Source organism: Convolutriloba macropyga, chromosome 9 (assembly GCF_964194025.1).
Source record: "Convolutriloba macropyga chromosome 9, txConMacr16.3, whole genome shotgun sequence".
In the NCBI taxonomy this organism is placed as follows: domain Eukaryota; kingdom Metazoa; phylum Xenacoelomorpha; order Acoela; family Convolutidae; genus Convolutriloba; species Convolutriloba macropyga.
Genome location: NC_134476.1, coordinates 29,289,277 through 29,315,936, shown reverse-complemented (window position 1 = coordinate 29,315,936; position 26,660 = coordinate 29,289,277). Strand labels below are relative to the sequence as shown.

General features: G+C 37.3%; 1 protein-coding gene across 1 annotated transcript in view; it reads right to left on the bottom strand.

Annotated features, from left to right (window-relative positions):
• Nucleotides 1-1,907: 1,907 nt before the first annotated feature.
• The window catches only part of LOC142345317 (uncharacterized), a 42,169-nt gene continuing 17,416 nt past the window's right edge, over nucleotides 1,908-26,660 (bottom strand). Inside the window, exons 2-4 of the mRNA XM_075397312.1 lie at nucleotides 23,798-23,987; nucleotides 18,510-18,782; nucleotides 1,908-2,277 (exon numbers count right to left, since the gene is read on the bottom strand). Coding sequence (XP_075253427.1) covers nucleotides 2,018-2,277; nucleotides 18,510-18,782; nucleotides 23,798-23,987 — 723 coding nt within the window. The 3' untranslated portion in view covers nucleotides 1,908-2,017. The remainder of the gene's footprint in view (nucleotides 2,278-18,509; nucleotides 18,783-23,797; nucleotides 23,988-26,660) is intronic.

The window sequence follows — 26,660 nt, the reverse complement described above, 5'->3', positions numbered from 1 at the left end:
CACACACACACACAAACACACACACACGCACAAATAAACAAACACACACACTGAGACACACACGCACGCTGACGCACGCACACACGTACCCATGCACACATGCACCCAAGTACACACGCACACGTACACACACACACACACACGCACGCACACGCACACACTTACACACACACAAACACACACACACACACACTTACAAACACAGAGACACACGCGCACGTTCACGCACGCACACACAAACAGACATACACACGCACACACACACTTACACACACACACACACGCACACATAAACAAACACACACAGAGAGACACACACGCACGCTCACGCACGCACACACGTACCCATGCACACACGCACACGCAAACACACACACACACGCACGCACACGCACACACTTACACACACACAAACACACACACACACACACACTTACAAACACAGAGACACACGCGCACGTTCACGCACGCACACACAAACAGACATACACACGCACACACACACTTACACACACACACACGCACACATAAACAAACACACACAGAGAGACACACACGCACGCTCACGCACGCACACACGTACCCATGCACACACGCACACGCACACACACACACACGCACGCACACGCACACACTTACACACACACAAACACACACACACACACTTACAAACACAGAGACACACGCGCACGTTCACGCACGCACACACAAACAGACATACACACGCACACACATACACTTACACACACACACACACACACACACACACACACACACACACACACACACACAAAACTCACACACACGCGCACGCACGCACAGACACACAAGCACGCACACACACACCCAAACACCAAACACACACACACACTTACACACCACAGATAACACACCACACACTCACCAGCACACCACACACACCACACTCACACACACTACACACACACCACACAAACACCACACACACACCACACACACACCGCACATACGCCACCCACGCCACACACACAACAAGCACCACATACACCACACACGTTTTTTTAGGATACAAGTTTGTCAAACTGTTTCCATCATTAGACTACGAGATTCTCACACTCTTTTCTCGCCACTGTTACTTAGTAACAGTGGCGAGATAAGAGTGTGAGAAACTCGTTGTCTAATGCTGAAGTTTTTTTCCAGTGTCGATCGGGCAATAAAATTTATTACACTGGCAGTTTATTTAGCTGCTGTTATCGCAACAGGTGTTGATTAAAGATGGTTAAATTTCAACGCAAATAGATAAGGAATAACCGAAGGGGATATCAGTGACAAATTTTCCCAGTTTTGAGTAAATTTGAAATGGTTTACCTCACTGTCACTGTTGTCCGCGGAAGCCTATAAAGCCCAATCTTAAAACATGGGGGAGCGGACAATGCGGACGTTTGCAAGCAAATTAGCTTGCTCAAAATGTAGGTTTGGCAATGTAGTGAGATTCTCAATGTCATATCTCCCCTTATACACTGCCACCAGATTACAATCTTGCATGCTGACGTTTGAAGCAAGGTTAGAGGGCTCTGCTGCGGTCACGTCGAAATTCTGTTTTCATATCAAAACGCTACGCAATTTTCTCGATGAATTCCACATTTTCTCAGTGAATTAATGGTCTAGAGGTTTAGAGTCACGGGATCTATTCTGTCACCACGAGGAATTTTAAGCCCCAAGTTAATAATTATGTGTAGTTATATAGCTCGATGAAAAATATAGCGTGTGGACCTGGGGGAAATAAAAGATAAGAGCCCACTAGGATGGGGGAGGGGGGACTTGGTGAAACACAAAAGATCCGAGTCGAGCAACCTATACATAAGGTTCGTCCAAAAGCAATTGAATTTGTGACCAGCTACCGGATGTCAAGACTCGGCTTTAAATACTAAAAGATAAAACTGAATTGTTGAGAAGCAATCAGCCTTGTTCAACTGCGGGTGTTTAAACCTGCATATTTTGCACATTTTAAGTTCTATAAACGTGAAAGAAAGTTAGCTCATGGCCTGTAAAGTTCAATCGGATATTGAGAGTCTAAGTTTATTTGCTGTCCATTCTCAATAACGTACATTATGCCTTCGCCACAGCCGCCATAATCAAACCCTTTAGAAGAGAACCTCTGTTTTGTGCGTGTGACCAGCACACTTGGTCCATTTGTGTACGTATCCAGAAGCCAAGACGGGATTGCGAAGGGAGTGCCCTTAAGGTCGAGGTGTCTTCCAGCTACCAGGTGACCGCAGCCAAAGCCTCGTAGCAGACCTGAAATAAGGGGTCTAGGATAAAAGCGCCCAAACCAAAAACAGCCCACAGCATGATTCTGATAGCGAAAAAACCCCGCGGGATTAAACTCGTTATCTCTGTTGTGACGAAGTCCCTCGGTTCAATAAAGCATGGGCTGAGGAGGCAAGACCACATACGCTAAATGCTGAACTGTCTCTAACAGTCGGGGGGTCAGTTTGTTCATGGGGGTACCCAAGTAGGTTAAAAGGCCAAGCAAAACCATGGAAATCAACGTTTATTTCCATGATTTTTCTTGGACTTTTTACTTAATTAAAAGTTAATTAGGTCTGTATTCCGAAACCGGAATTTAGATAACCGGAGTTACCCCGAATAAAATTTAGCATGGAATCAGTAAAATCTCATTATGATTTTTCTTTAATTGAAGAAATCTGGTAAGAACTCAGAATGAAATTTTGATGAGTCATGCATTGAGTTTCATCTGAACAGCCTATAATTAAGACTGATTTTTGTCTGCACATTATGAAATTCAACCCGTTTTTTGTATAAAAAACATTGTCTCAACAAAAAATAGGTTTAATTCAGTAGAGTGTGTAAGCTTAAATACTCAATGAAAATTGCGGTTTTTAGCTTAAAGGTGATTAAATCCCTTGAAAAGTTTGAGTTTCTTCCAGATGAGTTTTTAACAGACCTAAAGTGCGTTTCAAATGCTCCGCTATAAAATTGTTAAACGTGGAGCTGTAAACTGAATTGATACTGCTACAGCTGACTGTGCTGCATCACAACAGAGCCGTGAATAACCGAGCTATGGATCCCCGAGCTGAGAATAACCGAGCTGATCACGCCGCATACGTAACACCTGAGTTGTGAAAAACCGTTCACATGGAGTGTTGAAGCGGCTGTCGCTTCTTCAATCGGCTTCAACAGCCGACAGGTCCATCTTTACCTGCCTTCTAATTCCGTGAGTTAGCTTATAGTTCAGACTGATTTTTGTCTGCACATTGTGAACTTCAGCCCGTTATTTCTACTAAAACATTGTCTGAACGAAAAAAGGAGCTAATTAAGTAGAGTACAAAAACTTAATTGTTCAATGAAAAATGCTGTTTTTGGCTTAAAGGTGATAAAATCCAATGAAAAATTTGATTTTTTTAGATGAGTTTTTAACAGACCTAAAGTGCGTTTCAAAAGACCCGCTATAAAATTGTTAAGAGGGAGCTGTAAACTGAACTGACACTGCTAGAGCCAACTGCGCTACATCACAACAGAGTCGTGAATAACCAAGCTGTTGATCCCGGAGCTGAGAATAGCCGAGCTGATCATGGCGCATGCATGACACCTGATTTGTGAAAAACCGTTCACACGGAGTGATGAAGCGGCTGTCGTTTATTCAATTCGCTTCAACGGCTGACAATTCCAGCTTTACCTGCCTTCTAATACCATGAATTAGCTTATAATTCACTCTGGCTTTTATCTGCATATTATGAATTTCAGCCCAATTTTTCTACAAAAACATTGTCTGAAGGAAAAATGGGCTTCATTAAGTAGAGTATAAGAACTTAAATATTCAATAAAATTGCGGTTTTTGGCTTAAAGGTGATTAAATCCAATGAAAAGATTGAGTTTTTTCCAGATGAGCTTTTAACAGAACTAAAGTGCGTTTCAAATGGTTTGCTAAAAATTGATAAACGTGAAGCTGTAAACTGAATTGATACTGCTACAGCTGACTCTGCTGCATCACAACAGAGCCGTGAATAACCGAGCTCAGGATCCCCGAGCTGAGAATAACCGAGCTGATCACGCCGCTTGCGCGACTCCTGAGTTGTGAAAAACAGTTCACACGGAGTCATGAAGCGGCTGTTGCTTATTCAATCGGCTTCAACAGCCGACAACTCCAGCTTTACCTGCTTTCTAAAACCGTGTATTAGCTTATAATTCAGATTGATTTTCGTTTGAACATTATGAACTTCAGCCCGTTTTTTGTACAAAAACGTTTTTGAACGAAAAATACGTTTAATTAAGTAGGGTACCTGAGCTTAAATATTCAATGAAAATTGCGATTTTTGGCTTAATTGTGATTAAAAATAATGAAAAGTTTGAGTTTTTTCCAGATGAATCTTTAACAGACTCAAAGATCGTTTCAAATGGCCCGCTATGAAATTGTTAAGAGGGAGCTGTAAACTGAACTGACACTGCTACAGCTGATTGTGCTGCATCACAACAGAGCCGTGAATAACCGAGCTGTGGATCCCCGAGCTGAAATTAACCGAGCTGATCCCGCCGCATGCGTGACACCTGAGTTGTGAAAAACCGTTCGCACGGAAAGATAAAGCGGCTGTCGCGTATTCAATCGGCCTCAGCAGCCGACAGCGCCATCTTTACCGGCCTTATGATACCGTGACATAGATTATAAATCAGACTGATTTTTGTCTGCACAATATGAAATTCAGCCCGTTTTTTGTACAAAAACATTGTCTGAACGAAAAATAGGTTTTATTAAGTACAGTACATAAGCTTAAAAATTCAATGAAAATTGCAGTTTTTGGCTAAAAGGTGATTAAATCCAATGAAAATTTTGAGTTTTTTTCCAGACGAGTTTTAACAGACCTAAAGTGCGTTTCAAATGGCCCGCTATGAAATTGTTAAGAGGGAGCTGTAAACTGAACTGACACTGCTAGAGCGGACTTAGCTGCATCACATCAGAGCTTTGGATAACCAAGCTGTGGATCCCCGAGCTGAGCATAAACGAGCTGATCACGCCGCATGCGTGATACCTGAGTTGTGAAAAACCAATCACATGGAGTGTTGAAGCGGCTGCCGCTTCCTCAATTGGCTTCAACAGCCGACAGCTCCATCTCTGCCCACCTTCTACTACCGTGAGTTAGCTTATAACTCAGACTGATCTTTGTCTGCACATTATGAACTTCAGCCAGTTTTTTGTACAAAAACATTGTGTGAACGAAAAATAGGTTTAATCAATTAGAGCAAATAAGCTTAAATATCCAATGAAAATTGCGGTTTATAGCTTAAATGTGATTAAATCCAGTGAAAAGTTTGAGTTTTTTCCAGATGAGTTTCTAACAGAGCTGAAGTGCGTTTCAAATGTCCCGCAATAAGCAATAAAATTGTTAAGAGGGAGCTGTAAACTGAACTGACACTGCTAGAGCGGACTTAGCTGCATCTCAACAGAGCCTTGGATCACCAAGCTTTGGATCCCCGAGCTGAGCATAAACGAGCTGATCACGCCGCATGCGTGATACCTGAGTTGTGAAAAACCAATCACATGGAGTGTTGAAGCGGCTGCCGCTTCCTCAATTGGCTTCAACAGCCGACAGCTCCATCGTTGCCCACCTTCTACTACCGTGAGTTAGCTTATAACTCAGACTGATCTGTGTCTGCACATTATGAACTTCAGCCAATTTTTTGTACAAAAACATTGTCTGAACGAAAAATAGGTTTAAATAAGTAGGGTATTTAAGCTTAAACATTCAATGAAAATTGCTGTTATTAGCTTAAATGTCATTAAACCCAATGAAAATGAGTTTTTACAGACCTAAACTGCGTTTCAAATGGTCTGGTATAAAATTGTTTAAAATGGAACTGCAAACTGAACTGACACTGATAGAGCTGACTGTGCTGCATCACAACAGAGCCGTGAATAACCGAGCTGTGGATCCCCGAGCTGAGAATAAACCAGCTGATCACGCCGCAGAAATAACACTTGAGTTGCGAAAAACCGTTCACACGGATCGTTGAAGTGGCTGTCGTTTATTCAATTGGCTTGAACAGCCGACAGCTCCTTCTTTACCTGCCTTCTAATACCGTGAGTTAGCTTATAATTCGAAGCGATTTTTGGCTGCTTATTTTGAACTTCAGTCAGTTTTTTTGTACAAAAACATTGTCTGAACGAAAAAGAGGTTTAATTAGGTAGAGTACATAAACTTAAATTTTCAACAAAAATTGCGGTTTTTGGCTTAAAGGTGATTAAATACAATGAAAAGTTTGGGCTTTTTCCAGATGAGTTTTTAGCAGACCTAAGGTGCGTTTCAAATGGTCCGCTATAAAATTGTTAAACGTGGAGCTTTAAAATGAATTGATACTGCTACAGCTGACTGTGCTGCATCACAACAGAGCCGTGAATAACCGAGCTCTTGATCACCGAGCTGAGAATAACCGAGCTGATCACGTCGCATATGTAACACCTGAGTTGTGAAAAACAGTTCACACGGAGCGATGAAGCGGCTGTTGCTTATTCAATCGGCTTCAACAGCCGACAGCACCATCTTTACCTGCCTTCTAATACTTCGCAGTGATCTGTCTGAACGTTCAATTTAGACGAATTGCATCCGATAAAGAAGCAAACAAATAAAGTTTCAAAAGATTTCAAAACAACTGTGACAAGCTAACAAATTAAAATATTTCTACAATTTTTCTGTAAACCGTTTACAGAGATCTTGTACAGAAATCACTTAGAACTAACGTAGAACTCATAGATTTAATGGCTATGAGAGAAAAGATTTCATTGGTTTCGTACAAATAACTCAAACACGACAACAATTAAACTCGCTAGTTGCCAATTTTCTTCGCCTTGACGATCAGAATGATAATCTTAAACAAGAAAATCATTGAGTTCTAAAAGCTTTGTACTTTCGTATTGAACAGCTAAGTTTCTAATAAAGATTATTATTTTTTTGCAACCAACACAGGATATAAATCATCACGCCTGATATTCCCAGCAAATTTCACCTTGAATGACACAGACGGCCTCTTTGAAATATTTTTGAAGAAACTAGACAAATTTTTGCATTTTAGCGTCATTGTCACCAACATTAAATAAAATATGACTAAATCCTTGTTCGAGGTTCACTAAATTAATAGGGTGATTGCATTGGTGTCTACTTTTTCCGTCGTATCCTACACTGAAGAATTCAAAGTTTCCATTCAGAGTTCAGAGTTTCCATTAAAAAAAAAAGAAAAAAAATCAAATAACTTTCGAAAAAATTTACGTGAAAACATATAGTGGCTCGTCCTAATATAGATATTACTCTCCGCTTCCCAAATTGGAGTCGCTTCGCACGAGAAAAATCATCTCAAGCAAATAAAGAGTGAAATAATACAAATTCAACTGTGAAAAAAGAATGTTTGTTTATCTACTTGGAAGTGTCCGCTTTTTCGCGTAGATTTTTTTCAAGAAAAGTCAACTTCCATTGGACCAAGGAGTTGTATAATCTGGCTTTTGGTGTTCGGTTATCCTTGCAAAACAATTATAAATACAATAGACTCGTTACGATCACACTTCACGTCAAAACAAACACTATTTGAAATTGTCTCAATAAAACAGTTTCAAAACATGTGCTAACTACTTCTTCCTGCAAAAACCCTAATGTCCAGAATAAATTGATATTCCAACTGTTTGCATTGTCTTTGGTTCTGCGTAGTTAAAACTACAAAGGTTGGTTCATTTGGGTTCAAACAGTTTATCAGCATACTGTTATTCAAACAGCCATTTGTCATCTCTCAAAACATCATATACCTTTAATTTTTACAATTTGAACTCGTTATCTCAGTTGCGACAAAGTCCCAGGGTATGCTAGTTTTTCATGGAGGTTTATTTCCACCAGGAGTTACCCTAAAAGAAAATTTCAGCAAGGAATCAGAAAAATTTGTAGATTTCAAGGCGGGGCATTGTTTAGCCTGCTGGTAAATTTGGGAAACTATATCTGATTTCTGTCTTCTCATAATGAGGAATGGAATGGGTTTAGTGCGCATAGAATAAAATGTCGATGAGTCATGCATTGACTTTCATCTAAGAAGCCTAAAGTTCAGACTGATTTTTGTCTGCAGATTATGAACTTCAGCCTGTTTTTTTTTTTGTAAAAAACTTTGTCTGAACTAAAAATAGGTTTAATTCAGTAGAGTACATAAGCTTCAATATTCAAGAAAAATTGCGGTTTATAGCTGAAAGTGGATTAAATTCGATGAAAAGTTGGAGTTTTTGCAAATTGAGTTTTTAACAGATCTAAAGTGTGTTTCAAATGTTACCCCTAGTGATGAGCAGATTCAAATTTTACAAGAATCTTGCAAGATGATTCAAAACTTGCAAGATTCGTGCTAGAATCTTGCAAGATATCAATCAAGGCCAAAAAAACGGGGTAGAAATGTTTTAGGAAAGATCTTTGAAGCACATTATTGTTTATTGAACAAGTTACAAAACCTAATTCAATGAAAAAAAATAGCCAGGATTCAAAATCTTGCAAGAATCTTGCAAGATTTTGAATTCCCGAAAACTTATTTATGTGTTTTTGTTAGCTAAAACTAACTGAAAACCAATTATCATGACTGATATCAGAATTTGGCGTACGCTATCAATTGCTTAAAACTGGAGCTGCAAACTGAGCTGACAATGCTAGAGCTGAGCTGACTTTGCTGCATCATATCAGCGCCGCGAATACCCGAGCTGTGGATACCAGTGCTGTCAATACCCGATCTAATCACACCGCATACGTGACACCTGAGTTGAGAAAAATGTTATTGTCCACTCACAGAGCGCTGAAATCGCTGTGGCACATTGAATCTGCTTCAAGAGACCACAGATCCATCATTACCTACCGTCTAATACCTCGGATGGATCAGGTTTCACGAAGTGCATCAGATAAAAAGTTAAACATCTTAATTGAACCAAAACCGCCAAGAAATTTACCGCTGAGAATGACGACGAAAACAGTCAGTGTTTGAAAACAATGTATCAAATGATTCCAAAACAACTGTGACAAAGTAACAAGTTGACATGCTTCTAAAAAAGTGCTGTAAACCATTTACAAAGATCTCACATAGAACTCACAAAGAATTGATGTAAAACTGACAGATTTAATGAGGATGAAGCTAGAGAGATCAGCAGTTTCGCACGAACAACTCAACCACCTCAATTGTTAAAGCCGCTAGATGCCAATATCCCTCGCCTTCAAAATCAAAATGAGATCCATAAACATGAAACTCAGAGGGTTTTATATGTTTGTATATTTGTATTCAAGGCCTAAGTTTTGCTCAAAAAATTTAAAGCAAAACGAGATCTAAGTCACCACGCACATATCTCCAGCAAGCTTCACCATGCTTGGCCAGAAGACCTCTTTGAACTCTAAAAAATATGCGGAGAATAAACAAATTGCTGCGTTTTAATCTCGTTGTGACCAACAATAAAGAATATGAGTAAATTCTCGTGCAAAGTCTACCAAATCAATAAAGTGATAGCACGTGCGTCCACTTTCTTCGACGTACTGTGCTTTAAAAAATTCAGTCAATTTATATGCAAAAAATCCAAAAAAATCAAATAATTGTCAAAAAAGTTGCAAGAAAGCATACAGTGGCTCGTCCTGGTATAGACATTGATGCGCCTTTTCCAAATTTGGTGTCAACAAGCACTATAAAGCTCATATGAATCTAGCAAAGTATGAATTGAAACAAACTGGACTGTGGGAAAAAAAGAGCGTATATATATATATATATTATATATATATATATATATATATATATATAAATATATATATATATATATCAACTTGGAAGTAACAACTTTTTCGCTTAGTTTTTTAAAAAAAATCAAATTCCATGGAACCGGAAAAATGCCTGAAGTGAATCTGATTGATATAGTAAACCAATTAAAAAATGGTCAAACAAAAAGAGTGATCTGCTTGACATTCCTAAAAAAAATAAGATATATCAGATTAAAATTTTGACTTCTTCTCCTTTTTTGATTTTAGAAATTAGAAATTTCATTGGACCAAAAAGTTTTTTAAGTGAACTAAACTGATATCACAGAATACTAATAGTATGTGAATTGTAAACGAAGAGATTGGGCCGTCTAAAGTGCCTAGAATAAAACTAGGTATATCATTTAGTAATATCCACTTTTTCGCTCAATATTTCCTTAGAAAAATAGTTATTTCATGGGTCAAAGAATAGTTCACAGTAAACTAAATTGATATCCCAAGCTACCAGTATTATGTAGGCTGTAAAGCAAACAGCAAAGATCGTCTAACAATCTTGGACAAATGAAGATATGTTATCTGGAAAAATCCACCTTTTCGCTTTTTATAATTTAGAAAATAATGAAATTTTATCGGATCAAGGCTTGTTTAAAGTAGACTAGATCAATACTTTTAAGTACCAATTGAATGTACCATACAAAGCGAAAAATGGTCCCCCTAAAATTCCTGGAAGACAAATAGGTTTGTTGTTAGGAAATACCTATTTTTCATTAAATTTATTTCCAAAAAAGTCAATCCCTCTCGGACCAAAACTTCGCTTAGAGTAAAAAAAAATACTCGCCCAAGGCTTGAAAATCGACAACAATTGCTTTTTCAGGGGCATTGTAGTAATCGGTGATCAAAACCACTAAAATAACTGTAGATGCAGAAATTTTCTCTAAAATTGAAGCTACTGACAAATCTTCATGATCAAAAACTGACTGCTGCACGAGCAATGGCTGCGCGCACTTCCTCGTTTTCAAGCTTGGTTTAATTCATGCAAAGCCCATACATGTGGAGCCAGATGTCAAAATCAATGTGGGCGAAGAGTAACAAAACCTAGATATTGTATAAAGTTCAAAGCAAAAAATCTGTTAAATATTGTGGATGGTGAATTGTTTGTAATTTCAGGTTTTTCAAAGAATCATGGATTCTTGAATCATAAAGTTTTTTCAAAATCAACGCTAATGTGTATGTTTTTCAACTTGCCAATTTGGATCCTGATAATTTTATCACTTCAAAATCATGCGTTGGCCCAGAGAAACGAATTTTCGGTTTCAAGTGGTTGGGTTCTCTCTAGAAACAGACTCACCTGGAATTTTAAAATATCAGCCTTAGAATTGCTTACCAAAGTAAAAATGCTACTGCGGAATACATACAGCTGGGACTAATTCTCCACTGGGAGTTAAATTCTTACCACCCTCAGCACTAGCGTGCACTAGCTCCAGCAGTGTTGGTTGTGTTTGTGTGTATATATGTGAGAGAGTGGTAAAATCTGGCTTTTAGTTCATTTATCTATGCACAATAAACAAGACTACAATAGAACCGTTACGGTCGTACTTCAAGTAAACCCATAAACTACTTGAAATTGTTGCAATAAAACAGGTTCAAAACATTCTAGTAACCTTTTCTTGAAAAATCTGCTATGTGCAGAAAACATTGATATTCCGCGTGAATGCATTGTCTATGCCACTTCATAGTTAATACGACAAAAGTGAGTTCATTTAGTTTCAAGAAGTTTATCAGCATACTGTTATTCAAACAGTCATTTGTCATCTCTCAAAACATCATATTTTTTTCAAACTTATCATTTGAACTCGTTATCTCTGTTGCGACAGAAACCCCTGGGTCACTGAATTATGACCTGCAAAACAAGACTACTTATGCTAAGTGCTGAACTCTTTATAACAGCCAGGGTAGAATAAATTTTTGGGGGGTTTATTTCCAACTGGAGTTACCCCAGAGAAAATTTCAGCAAGGAATCACTAAAAAATTTAGGCAGGGCCTTTTTTAGCCAGCTGATAATAAAATTTGGAAACTATATCTGATTTTTGTCTTCTCATAATGAGGATTGGAGTGGGTTTGGTATGAAAAGAATGAGATGTTGATGAGTCATGCATTGATTTTCATCTGCACAGTCTATAATTCAGACTGATTTTTGTCTGAACAATATGAAGTTCAACCGGTGTTTGTATAAAGAACATTGTCTGAACGAGAAATAGGTTTAATTCAGTAGAGTGTATAAGCCTATATGCTCAATGAAAACTTAAAGATGATTAAATCCAATGAAAAGTTTTGAGTTTTTTCCAGATGAGTTTTTAACAGATCTAAAGTGCGTTTCAAATGGTCCGCTATGAAACTGTTAAAAATGGAATTTTAAACTGAACTGAGACTGCTGGAACTGGCTGTGCTGCATCACAACAGAGCCGTGAATAACCGAGCTGAGAATAACCGAGCTGATCACGCCGCATGCTTGACACCTGAGTTGTGAAAAACTGTTCAGCGGATGAAGGGCTGTCCATAACTCAATCGGCTTCAGGAGACGACAGATCTGTCTTTACCTGCCGTCAAATACAGTGAAATAGCCTATATATCAGACTTATTTTTTTGTCAGCACATTATGAATTTCAGCTTGTTTTGGTGTATAACAACATTGTCTGAACTTTAAAAAAAGGTTAATTAGTGGAGTACATAAGCTTAAATATTCAATGAAATTTGTTCTTTTAGCTTGAAGTTGATTAAATCCAATGAAAAAATTTAGTTTTTTTTTCAAGTGATTTCGAAAAATCTAAAGTGCAATTCGAATGGTCTGCTATAAAATTTTTAATAATGGAGCTGTAAACTGAACTGACACTGCTATAGCTGACTGTGATGCATCACAACAGAGCCGTGAATAACCGAGCTGTGGATCCCCGACCTGAGAATAACTGAGCTGATCACGTCACATAAGTAACACCTGAGTTGTGAAAAAACGTTCACACGGAGTGATGAAGCGGCTGTCGCTTATTCAATCGGCTTCAACAGCCGACAGCTCCATCCTTACCTGCCGTCTAATACAGTGAGTTTGTCCGTAATTCAGAGTGATTTTTGTCTACACATATTGAACTTCAGCCCGTTTTTTTTGGATAAAAACCCTGTCTGAATTTTAAAAAAAGGTTCATTTCAGTAGAATGCATAAGCTTAATCATTCAATGAAATTTGCTGTTTTAACTTGAAGTTGATTAAATCCAATGGAAAAATTCAGTTTTTTTTCAAGTGATTTTTCGACAGATCTAAAATGCGTTTCGAAAGGTCCGCTACGAAATTGTTAAAAATGGAGCTGTAAACTGAACTGACACTGCTAGAGCTGACTGTGCTGCAAAACAACGGAGCTATGAATACGCGAGCAGTGGATCCCTGAGCAGAGAATAACTTAGAAGGTCACAACGCTTGCGTGACGCCTGAGTCGAGAAAAACCGTTCGGACGGAGTGATGAAGCAACTTTCGCTTATTCAATTGGCTTCAACAGCCAACAGACCCACTTTTACTTGTTGTCTAGTTCAGTTAATTAGCCTATATTTCAAACTGATTTTTGTCAGCACATTATGAACATCAACCCCTCTTTTTATACAAATTTTGTCTGAACTAAAAATAGGTTTAATCAATTGAGTACATAAGCTTTAATATTCAGTGAAAGTTGCGGTTTTTTGCTTCAAGTTGATAAATTCCAATGAAAAATTTGAGTTTTTTCTAAATGAGTTTTCAACAAATCTAAAGTGCGCTTCAAATGGACCGCTATAAAAATGTTAAACGTTGAGCTGTAAACTGATCTGACACTGCTAGAGCTGACGGTGCTGCAACACAACAGAGTTTTGAATATCCGAGCTGTGAATCTTTGAGCTGAGAATAACCGAGCTGATCACAACGCTTGTATGACACCTGAGTTATGAAAAAACGTTTACACGGAGTGATGGAGCGGCTGTCGCTTTTTCAATCGGCTTCAACAACCGACAGATCCATCTTTACTTGCCGTCCAATACAGTAAATTTGCCTATAATTAAGATTGATTTTTGTCAGCGTATTATGAGATTCAGCCTGTTTTTTGAATAAAAACATTGTCTGAATTAAAAATAGGTTTGATTCAGTGGAGTGCATAAGTTTTAATAGTCAATGAAAAGTGCGTCTTTTAGCTTAAAGTTGATTAAATCCAATGAGAAGTTTGAGTTTATTACGGATAAGACTTTAACACATCTAAAATGCAATTCAAATGGTCCGCAATAAAATTGTAAAACTGGAGCTCTAAACTGAACTGACACTGCCAGAGCTGACTGTTCTACAACACAACAAAGCTGTGAACACCGGAGTTGTGGATCCCCAAGCTGAGAAAAACGGAGCTGATCACATCGCAAGCGTGACACCTGAGTTGTAAAAAACCGTTCACACTGAGTGATGAAGCGGCTGTCGCTTATTCAATCGGCTTTAACAGCCGACAGATCCATGTTTACCTGCCCTCTAATACCTCGCAATGATCTGTCTGAACCTTCAGTTTAGACGAATTGCATCCGATAAAGAATCAAACATCTGAAATGAATCAAACCCGCAAGAAAACGTAACATTGAGAACAACAGCAAAAATAATTTAGTGCTTTGATGGAAGGTTTCAAATGATTGCAAAACAACTGTGACAAACTAACAAATTAAAATATTTCTGCATTTTTTCCGTAAACCATTTATAAAGATCTCATGTAGAACTCACATGAAACTAACGTAGAACTCACACTTTTAATGGTGATGAGAGGCGAGATTTCACCGGTTTTGTACAAATAACATAAACTGTTAAAGCCACTAGTTGCCGATTTTCTTCGCCTTGACGATCAGAAAGAAAATCATAAACATGAAAATCTTTGAGTTTTTAAAGCTTCGTACTTTTGCATTGAACACCCAAGTTTCTGCTAAAGATTATTATTTTTTTGCAACCAACACAGGATATAAATCATCACGCCTGATATTCCAAGCGATTTTCACATTGGATGACCAGACGGCCTCATTGAAACATTTTTGACGAAATTGGCCAAATTTTTGCGTTTTAACGTCATTGTCACCAACATTAAATAAAATATGACTGAATCCTTGTGCGAGGTTCACTAGGGTGATTGCATTGGCGTCTACTTTTTCCATCGTATCGTGCTCTGAAGATTTCACTAAGTTTGATTTCAAAATATGAAAAAATAAATCCAAAAGATTTTGAAAAAAATTACCAGAAATTATACAGTGGCTTGTCCTAATATAGATATTACTGCCCGCTTGCCTTGCACGAGAAAAACTATCTCAAACAAACAAAGAATGAAAGGAAACAAAGTAAACTGTGAAAAATTAATGTTTGGTTTTCCAAGTGGAAGTTTCCACTTTTTCGCGTAGTTTTTCTTTAAAAAATCGACTTCCACCGGACCAACGAGTTGTTCAATGTAAATCAAATTGATAACTCAGACCAGCAGTAGTATTGACATTGTAAAACAAAAAATTGGCATGGCTGACGATGCTAGAAACAAGTAGGTACGTCTATTGAGAAAAATACTTTTTTCGCTCGTTTCTTTTTCCAAAAAAATACAATTTCTATCGGAACAGAAGGTTGCCGAAATTGAAACTAATTAATGCAGTAGACCAAGTAATTAAAATGTAAATAAAAAAGGCCCGCCTGACATTCGTAGAAAAAAGTAGGTATACCAGTTTGAAATAATGATTTTTTCGCTTATTTTTAGTTAAAAAAATAGAAATTTTTAACCGACCAAGATATTGTTTATAGTTATCGAAATTAATATCCCAGAGAACCAGTATTTAATGAATTGTAAAGCAAGAAAAATGGCCCATCTAACGTTCCTTGAATAAAAATGGGTGTATCACGTAGAAATATCCACTTTTTAGCTTACTTTATTTTAGAAAATATAGATACTTTAGGAGTCAAAGAATTAATCAAAGCAATCCAAATTGATATACCAAACTATCATTTGTATTGAGATTTTAAAGCAAAATGAAAGGTCAGCCTAACGTTCGTAGAAGAAAATAGTTGTATCACCTGGTAATATTCACTTTCTCGCCTATTAAATATTAGAAAAATTAGGTCATGGAAAAGTTCAAAGTCAATTGAGTTGATATCCCAAACTACCTTCATTATGCAGGCTGTAAGGAAAAAGCATGGTCCGACCAACGGTCTTAAAAAGTAGATATGTCACATGAAAAATCCCCTTTTTCGCTTTTTATGTTTTAGAAAATAAAAAAAAAACTATTATCTGGTCAACGGGTTGTTTAAAGAAAACCAGTTAATACCCTACACTACCAATAGTATATACGTTATAAAGAAAAAATGGTCCGCCTAACGTTCCTAGAAGACAAATAGGTTTTTTATTTGGAAATATCAATTTTTCACTTGCTTCATTTCCAAAAAAAAGTCCAAATTTATAGGACCAAAAAGTTGTGTAAAGTGAAAAATAATACTCAACCAAGGCTTGAAATTTAAAATCACTTAGACATAAATAGGTCATAGTAATAATGGGATGTCAGAATCATAAAATAACTCTAATTGCGCTAATTTTATCTTTGACTGCAGCTATTGACAAAACTTCATGATGAAAGATTCATTGCTGCGCGAGCAATGACTGCGCTCACCTGGTTACTTCGAGCTTGGTTTAAACTATCCAAAGCTCATATCTGGTGAGCCAGATGTCAAAATCCTTCTCGGCAAAAAGTACCAGAACCTAAAAAGCTGAATGTTAAAATCTGGTAAAAATTGGCCGCGGTAGTGAATTGTTTGCATTTTAAAGTTTTTCAAAGAATCATGGATTCCTGAAAGTGAAAATTTCCAAGTTCCTCAAAATTGGCCCCAGAGCGTATATTTTTATACTTACTGTCTCGGGTCATGATATTTTTATCATTTCAAAATTATGCGGTGGCCCAGAGAACCGAATTTTTGGCTTAAAGCGGTTGGGTTCTCTCTGAATTGCATTTCTAAGAGTGTAATTTTTCTCTAAAATTGTAGTGTATTTCTAAGAGTGTAAAATTTCTCTAAAATTTTAGTGTATTTCTAAGAGGCTAATTTCTTTAAAATTGTAGTGTATTTCTAAGAGTGTAATTACTTTAAAATTGCACTCTTCCACTCTTTTCTCTACTAAAACTTCGACTAAAAAGTGTAATTTTTTAGAGTTTAAAATGAGTGGAGTAAAGAGTGTAAAGAGTGTAAAAAAAGTGTAATTTCCTCAAAATTATACTCTTACACTCATTTCCCCGCTATTTTAGAGTGTAAATTGCTTTACACCCTTATTCTCGCTTAATAACGGTTGAATACGGGTGGACGCCTCGGCCCGGGTACTACGGAACACATACAGCTGAGACTGATTCGCCACTGGGAGTTAGAATTTTACCTCCCTCAGCACTAGCGTGCACTAGCTCCAGCACTGTTGGCTGTGTTTGTGTTTCTGTATATGTGTGGGGAGGGGTCAAAACTGTCTTTAAGTTCGGATCATATATGCAAAATAAACATACCTACAATAGAATCTTTGCGCTCACACTTCAGGTCAACCGGAAAACTATTTGAAATTGTCTTAATAAAACAGGTTCAAAACAGATGCTACTTACCTTTGCTTGAAAAATCCGCTATGTCCAGAAAACATTGATATTCCACCTATTTGCATTGTCTTTGGTACTGCAAAAATTAAAACTGCAAAGGTTGGTTCCTTTGTTTTGGACTAGCTTCTCAACTGTTTTTTTAAATCCAAACTGTCGTTTGTGACCTTAAAACATCAAAAGCCTTCGTATTTTACCGTTTTCAGTGTTGATAATTCCGGAATGGGTGCTTAGATTGACTTCTCAAAAAGTACCCCGACTGGCTAAATCCTTAAAATTGTTGTAAAAATTATAATAGAATTACCAGATCCGGGCGAGGAAGCATAATCTGCTTCACGGAATTTTTCATAAAACTACGTCAGTTGCGTTTCTCACTGCTAAAATTATAAATTGTCTAACTCAAGTTGCAACACACCAAGTCTCTCCGAAATTCAAACTTATGTGATTACGTTTCGTGTGATGGTAAAAATTTCTTCTGAGGTGTCTGCGAAACAATCATATTTGCTGATTCTAATCACCTCAGAGTTTCCTGAATTACTTTCATTATTTTACACCGCCTTTCTCTGTGAAAATTATGAAAGAATATAAAAGTAAATCAAGATCAGGAGTAACGGAATAAGCAGACCTGAGGAGTTTAAACAGTGTTCGTATTTTGAAATTAATTCTGGTTGTCCAAGACTAAGTGACCTCTGATTTTTGAAAGACTTCAGCAAGCGAAGAAGGAAAAGATCTTAATTATCGAAGTTGATGCCTGGCAGACATAGCGGAATCCCCAAAAAATGTCCGAATTTCAGGCTACGTTGGCGTGATAGTCTGGACAATGGTCGCAAAAGGGTATGATCAAAAACCAAAGTGTGGATATATTCTGGACCATGGTCGCAAGGAAGTCTGGTGAGCCCAAAGTCTGATTATAGTCTGAAAAATAGTTGCACATTTCTTGTTTCTGTTTGTTCCACCTCCCCTCGCAATACGCAATACACGCCCAATTACCCAAAGCACGTGACATTAGATGTCATGTGAGCTTGGGTGGGAGGAAATAATAAATAATATGCACCAGCTAAGCTGTGCGGAGGCAGTGGGTGGGGGGGGGGGAAGAGGCGGCACAAACGGAAGGGATCCCAATTTTCATTAATCGAACCATTAATTCTCGCTTCTTCAGGGTATGTGGTGACGCCTAATGGTTTTTGTGTGCTGAACCTGTAGTCGTCTCCACTTATACTCATGGTACAATCATCGGCCACCAACTTCACTCTTTCGAAAGACATCTTGGCCAGGTTGCTCGCTTGGGTATCTGAGTTATAAGTCCAGGCCTCAACATCAATGTACGTCAGGCCATCCCCCGGCTCTGACATAACACACCACGCACTGGTTTCAACTCCCCGAACTTTGATTTTGTGGTAGCCGTCGGTACCTGAAAGCAATGCATTGATCACAACTTCGTTGGGTAGTGATCGTGTGTGTTTGTTGATCAATTAAGGCAGAGATTGTTGTTCATACCCGTGTCGAGGTTTGGTCGAAAAATAATGTGAGATTAGCGGTGAATAGCGGCGAAAAAAAAACCTCAAAGCGCCCGCATCGTTTAGCGTCGAATGCGGTGAAAGCGATAAATATTTGTAAGATTTGAAATTTTAGCGGTGAACAATTTTTTTCACCGCATTCTGGTATTGAATTCATTTGAATTGAATTTCATTTACCAGCTACATAACATTAATAACATTAATTAAACAAAACAAAAAACTTAATTAAAAGAAGTTACGCCTGGACGAACCATTGAAGAGACTACAGCCTCATCTGGCAAGAACCCGGTAAAATATTTACGAAAACCAATTGAAATTACAGGAAGTCAAAAAAATAAAATGATTACTTCATAGCTATCCTGAATATATAGGTAATTAAAGGATCTTATAAAAGTTCTGAGCTGACCTGGAGTCAGTTCTCTTATGCTTTCAGGAATTAAATTATTTTCTTGCGCGAAATTGTACGCTACGATAACTTTGATCCACAGTGAATTTTTAATGTTTTTTTGAATTGGATACAGGTAAAACTTTGTGCGAGACTCTTCTTGTTTCGCGATGGTTGTTGAGCGAATCTAATTTTAAATAAGCTGACTTAGCAATATTACTAGCAAAAAGTTTATAAACAGTAACAAGATGATATTTTGTCATGATATTCCTAATTGCATCCGTTCGTTTAAAGAAAATGGCCCTACATATTCTTTTGCATCTTATAAATTTCGTCAAGATGTGTCCTATAAATGTTTCCGTATATTAAAAGACCATATTCTATTGTGGATTTTAATTAGGCATTTTAAAAGATTAACATTTGATTTTTAGTGAAATAATTTCTTGCCCTATAGGCAACACCCAAAAGTTTTGCTAACTTTTTTGCAACTTTTTTACAGTGGTACCAAAATTTCATCGATTTGTCAAAATTAATACCCAAACAATTACATTCATTTTTGACTTGAACGTCTTTGAAAACACCGTCTAGATATTTAGCTTTTCTGTTGCGGCCTAAAGGCATAAGCATGCATTTGTATTTATTGATCGTTAAATAGTTCTGATCAAACCATTTCTTGAAGTTTTTACATCAGAGGAAAATTTAGCATTTTCATTGACTGAGCACGATGTTATGGTAGTATCATCTGCATACAAAAACTACTTCCGAGTTCGGGCAGCATTGCGGCATTTCATTAATGTATATTAGAAAGAATGTTGGCCTTAATATTGAACCTTGTTGTACGCCGTAATTAACATCAATCGAGTTTGGCGTCTTATTGTTTGAAAAAACATATGGAGATCTTTCAGAGAAATAAATTTTAATTAAATCAGTGTTTTTCCTCTGAAACCATATTTTTCTAGCTTTGAAATCGAAGTATGATGGTTGACTGTGTCAAACGCTTTTTTAAAAACAATGAATAATGCAACCCCGGATAGTTTTTGTTCTAGGGCCTCAGAGATGAATTCAGTGAACTTTATTAATGCATTGATGCAAGATTTTTTTGATTGGAATCCGAACTGCTTTGGGGTCAAAATTCTATGTCTGCCAACAAAACTCGTAATTCTGTTAATGATCAAACTTTTAAAAATTTTAGAAAACGATGTTAACAGACTAATGGGTTTGTAGTTCGCAGGGTCGCTTTTACTGCCCTCCTTGTGCAAAAGAATCACTTTTTTTTAAAAGGTAAAGGGAATTGTCCTGTTTCAAAACAGGTGTTAAAAACATCACATAAGTAATCACATATTACCGGTAAGGAAATTTTAACAATTTAGCTTTTTAACCCATCATGACCAGCAGACTTTTGTTTTTCAGAGACCTAATAACTTTACATAGTTCATTTGGTGATGTTGAAAAGAAAAGGCAGCTCGCTTCAAATCTTTTGATTTTACTGTTCTCTATAGAAGAAGGTTTCAATGACCGAGACAGATTTTCGCCAATTGTTTCAAAAAAAATGTTCAGATTATTTGGCTCAACGTTACATATCTTGCCTTTTTTCAAGTTGCAAATTGTTTGATATGCCTGAAACAACCTTTTTTTTGTTTTATCAGTCCCAACCAAGGCATCATAAAAATTCTCTTGTTAAATAGTTTTCGTAACTATATATCTCTGCTTTTTGTAACTCTGCTCTTTGAACGCTTTTCATCATTTTTTTCTTGCAACCATTTTTTAAAAAGCTGCTTCTGTTTATTTATCTGGGATTTTATTTTTTTATTGTACCATGTCGCTGGTTTTTGTGATTTCTTCCAAGGTGCAAATCGGTCCAATAATTTATACATAACATTAACCAAACTAGATACCCTGTTGTAAAAATTCATCTCTGGGTTTTTTTTCAAGTTTTTGCTATTCAGTGTATAAGCAGAACAATTTATTTAAACAAGTGTGTTCCTTTTTCAATTTTCCAAGATCACGAAATTTATGTGTGAAACAGCTTTTCGTCTCCATTTTGTCATTCAATAACAGTAAAACAGGAAAATGATCACTAAGAGACGTTTTATTGTAAAAGTTTTATGTTGCTCTTTCACAAGGAAATGATCGAGACAACTTTCTCTCTTTTCAGCAATGCGGGTTGGTAATCCATTAAGCAACTTAAAGCTCAAAATATTTATCAATAGTTCATATTTGAAAACAGTATCAAACTTTGTCAAAATATCTATGTTGAAGTCACCAAAAATGTAATGATTCTTGTAACGGGATGTATATTGTAAAAACTCTTCAAACTCTGCAAAGAATTTTTCAAAACTCTTGTTTGGTGGTCTGTAACTAACTGTAAATAACTTGTTTTGTTCTCTTTTTCCGTTTTAATTGTACTTTTCTCAAAAGATGTTTTTATTGGCTCTTGGACTCTTTCAAAGTTGATCTCAGATTTCACCAGAAATGCCACACCTCCTCCTGTTTTTTTTCCAGTTCTTGACTCAACTACTATTTCATAACCTTTTAAAGTGTACATTCCCAGGTTATCATTTTTGTTAAGCCATGTTTCACTTAGAGCAATTAAACTAGGTTGTTTTTGAAAATTTTTAACAAAACAGTTGAGCTGGTCATGATGGGATTTTAAGGACTGGATGTTAAGGGATAGCATACAAGGATAACCTTTTGCCTGTAATTCGTTTTCGTAAACTTACTGCCCCATAATTTATCACAAGTTATAAATTAGATTAGAGTTTGCAGATGCTTGTTCCCTCGCTGCCCCATCCACAATTTCTTTTGCATCCTCCGAATATAGAGCCATGTTACTGCTTTTTGGCGTAGCTGATAGATCAAACTGTCCTTTCTTGCAATTAACTTGTTTTTTTGAGTGTTTATAGTTTATAGTCTTTTTTTCAAAAGGGTTCAAATTTTGTTTCCAGTTTTTGTCTTTATGATTAGGTGCATCAACTCGAAGTGTACCGTCGTTTCTTACAAACCCCCCGCAACTGAAGTTTCCTGTTTCTTAATTGCACATTTTTTGAGCTCGTCCACCGCCATTATACTATTTACAGCACAGGAGTAGTAGTTACCATCAAAGTTTTCTCGAAAAACTTTCACTTGGCAATTCCATGTTGTTGTAATAAGGCCAATTTCCTTGCACTTGTTCTTAATTTTAGCATCTTTGGGGGGGGGGGGGGGAAGCCTCTCATGGATAACTAACTTTTTACCCCCGTTTAATATATCCGATGACATTTCTCGCCGGCTGAAGATAAAATCCTAATGGTCGATATAAATAAATTTTACATTTATTGGGATTATTCCGTTTTCAAAAGGCTTCAAGGGATGGCATGCCTTGACTCTATCAGGCGTAATTTGATTAATGAAGTAATGGTAAATTGCTTTGCAAACATCTTTATATAAGTTTTTGCTAAATGGGTTAATTGGGAAGTTTTTGAAAATCAAGCAGTCTTTGCTTGAGTCTTTTTTTGGTTCGACATACAATATTGAAGCTCATCAACGTTTTTGTTCAGTGTACGAATGGTATCCTCTTGACATTTAACTGTTTGCTCAAGTGATGTAATTCTGAGCATAAGTTTTTTAACTAATTGAGTCATTTCGCAGTTTTCGGTTGACCCATTTGCCTTAACAGGATCTGAATTAGCCATTTTGCATGCAGAAAGTATAGTTGAAAACAATAGTATGGCCTTGAATTCGAACTCTGAAAAAGAAAAGCGAATTTGAAAGCAGCGATAAAGAACCGACTGATCGCTAGCTACTCATTTGAGATACAAAACAGAGACTGATAATTAAACGAGCGAATCAGTGAAATTATATCAACCGGTTGGTAGCGCTGAAACTTTTTTTCACCGCATTCAGCGCACTGAGCGCAAATCTTACACTTTTTATTCAAATACACCGCAAATCTTGCATGACCAAACGACTGTGGGTGAAAATTTGTGATGCTTCATATTCATTTATGATCAACTGAGAGGCAGAACTCGACAAGGGTCCTAACCTGGGTAATTTTGGATTCACGTCTCATCGGTTTCGGTTTTCTTTTTTGTTTTATCACGTACGAGGACTTTACTCTGAGGAGCATCAGTGTTAAAGGCTCGGCTATATTAATCAACATGTTTTCGGAACAATTGTTTTCTAATAATTATATCCAATCAAACATCGGCGTTGTTTTGAACTGGAATAAACGATAAAGAACTTTAACTACCCATCGCTAAAACGTTTTTTTATTAATAAGCCCGAAATTTATCGGTTAACTAAATAATTTGTTTTTTTTTTGCATTAGTCTGCATAACCTAATGAAAAGAAATGCAACCCTTATAATCAGTACTAAAAGGCTAAGAAAGCATTTACTATACACGATAACTTCTTAATAGGGAAATGGAGAGAAAAACGAAGAGAAAACTACTCGCCGTCGTCAATAAAGTATTATTAATATTTAATTAAGAAATTATTTTTTATCTGTGAGAGGGTAGACGGATAACAAATAATTTTTGCCATAACCTGAAACGTTGTTAGCTTTGATATCTTTGCACGTCTCAGTTACAGCTTTCTGAGATACAGTTACCTCGAACCACTTCCTCTTTGAAGTCGCTGACTCGGAGGGCGCGTCTTTGCACGCAGATGAGCCAAGAGCAACAAAGTCGTAGCCAGAAGTGTCTGAGTTATATGTTTGACACACTTTGGTGATACCCTGAAAGTTATAGCATGTTCCTAAAACCCGCTGGACTTAAATTAATAGAGTTAAACATTACAAGTTTCGGGGTCGCAAAATCATATCCACAAGCGTTTGGCGTAACGGGCGGGGAGGGGGGGGGGGTGATATCGCTTTCAGAAATAGAGAAAAACAATATGTTGCTTGCGGGACGCTTTTGTCATGCGAGTTATTATTGGTTTTTGTCAATCTGGTGCATTTTTGTATGAACTGCGCTTAATACGTCGAAAAGTAAAGCTTTCACCAAAGGTTAAGGCTATCAGAGTAAATTTGTAACAGCCCTACCCCATTATTATTCCTTAGGCAGTATAATGTTCCAGCTATTAATCTATTAATCTTATAGCGCCTTTCCGCTCAAGCTTTGTTTTACTTTCGTGCCACTGGACCATAGTGTATTTATTATTGATAACACAATTTGGCACGCAATTTATTTAGCTTTTGCGTGTTTCAAGAGCTAATTGAGAATTTGTTCCGTTGGCCATGTTCCTTCGCCCAAACGACACTTGATACTTTTCTGCTTACAATCCAGTTAGTTGAGCTTTTTCTCAACAAGCTTTTATAAATAACCTATTCAGTTTAATTCAATATTCTAAAAACTTACTTTGTCGATTTTCCAAAGAAAAAGATAGAGCACAGAAAACAAGGTAAGATCAATTAAATTGAAGTTGTTAATTTCAACAAAAAAAAACTAAAACAACCCAATCTCGAATCCCGCATTCGCAATTCAAACGTTCGTTTTTTTAATACCTACCGGGTTGTTATATTGTTGACAGGTTCGGGATTTTTTTTTCCAAAATAAGCTATCCTGCAATTTTCAGGAACATCTGCTTTTTCTTTACCTTCTTTTCAAAAAAAAAAAAAAAAAAGAGAGAAAAATAACTCAAATATTCGGTCGTTTTTGTGATCTGCTTGACAGATAACGGTTGTTCTTTTTCTTAGATGAGCAATAATTGCCTTTAACTTTAGAACGCTTTGACAAATAGGTACTGATTTCAGAGGCTTCTCAAGCGTTATCCGATTTATCGGAAAATAGACGCTCCTTGCTTCCGCAGCTTCTACATTCCCAGTGTTTGTAGGTCCCACGTAGTAAGACTAAGGGGCTTAGCAAGGGAGGTTTCGGCGGCTGCTACGGCAACCTCAACGATACATAACTTAAGACGAGAGACCTGAAATCCTAAGTTAAAAAAAGTCTCTGCGTTCTTTTCTGTTATCTCTTAGAGGCCAGCTTTTTCTGGTCCCCACAATTTTGAACAACCGATATCTGACTTGCCGGTCCAATCGCAAGGTTGGAACTTTGTGCAGCATTTTTTATTTCCATGTAATTAATAACAAATGGCTGACGCAGCTCTGGAAGCTAAACTTCTTCTACCGGAGCCTTTTAACGGAACAAGTGATATTCAGGCCTATATAACACAATTCGAACTCTTGAGTTCGTTACAAAATTGGCTAAAAAAAGCATTCAATAGTGATGGAACTCCGCAACACGACAGCGCTGGTCAACAGGTTTACATTGATAAGCGTCATACTATTTTTCCCTTGCGCTTACGAGGCAGTGCTATCGAATTTTATCAGTCATTAGATGACGCAACAAAAAATGATTATTCAGAGCTTAAAAAGCAATTTTTGCGCCAATATCAGGAACCTCCTGAATTTTTTCGGTCATCCCTTGCAAAACGTATTCAAGGCGAGTCCGAAAAAGTAAGTGAATTTTTAGCTGAGCTCAAACTTCTAGCTAATAAGGCTTATCCCCAAGACACGCAGGCAATCAGAGACCATATTGTGCTTCAATCTTTCATTGATGGCCTTCACAATATTCATGTAAGGGTAGAGTTAAGAAAGAACAAGCCGGCTGACATTAACGCGGCCTTAGAATCAGCACTCCACTTCGACGCAATTTACCGTCTTGAAGCAAATGCAAATGAGACTGCGCCTTCATCTACTTCTGTGAGTTCCATTGAAGCACTTTCGCGTAAAGTTGATAAACTCATGGCCGGACAAGTTAGTTACCAACCACGTTCTCGTCCGATGAACAAAAAATCGGGTCGCAGGAGCAACTCTCCTTACAGATTGTCTCCGTTTAACAAACGCAAGTCACCTACTTTCTCTCGTAGCCCATCGCAACACGGAGAACGTCGTCAATCTTCCTCTCCGCGAAAAACGTTTCTTGACAATTCACACAGTCGTTCAATCAGTAATGAAAGAAAAGTCAGGTTCACCGGACCAACTATTTGTTATGGTTGTAATCGTAAAGGTCATACTAAAAATAATTGCAAAAATTGTTGGAACTGTGGTTCTTCTCAACATCAGCGACGTAATTGCCCAGAGTCAAAACCATACTCTAACCGATAGCTTCTTCTATCGCCATAGTCCACCTTGAAAGAGTTTGTTCTCCATTTTTAATAACCCATGGCACAAAACAAGCGTATTTTTGGCATACAGTCGCTTCTTTCCAAAATAATAATCGCCGATAATATACTGCCTGCCCTGATTGATTCAGGTGCTTCAATTAGTGTAATTCGTGCCGATGTTTTTGGCAAGTTCAGCAACTTTAGCCCTTCGCTTACATTGGAAGCATCTGATATCCAAGCATCCGCCATAAATGGCTCTATGCTTCAATTTAAGGGTATGTGCTTGCTTCCATGTCGTTGGTTT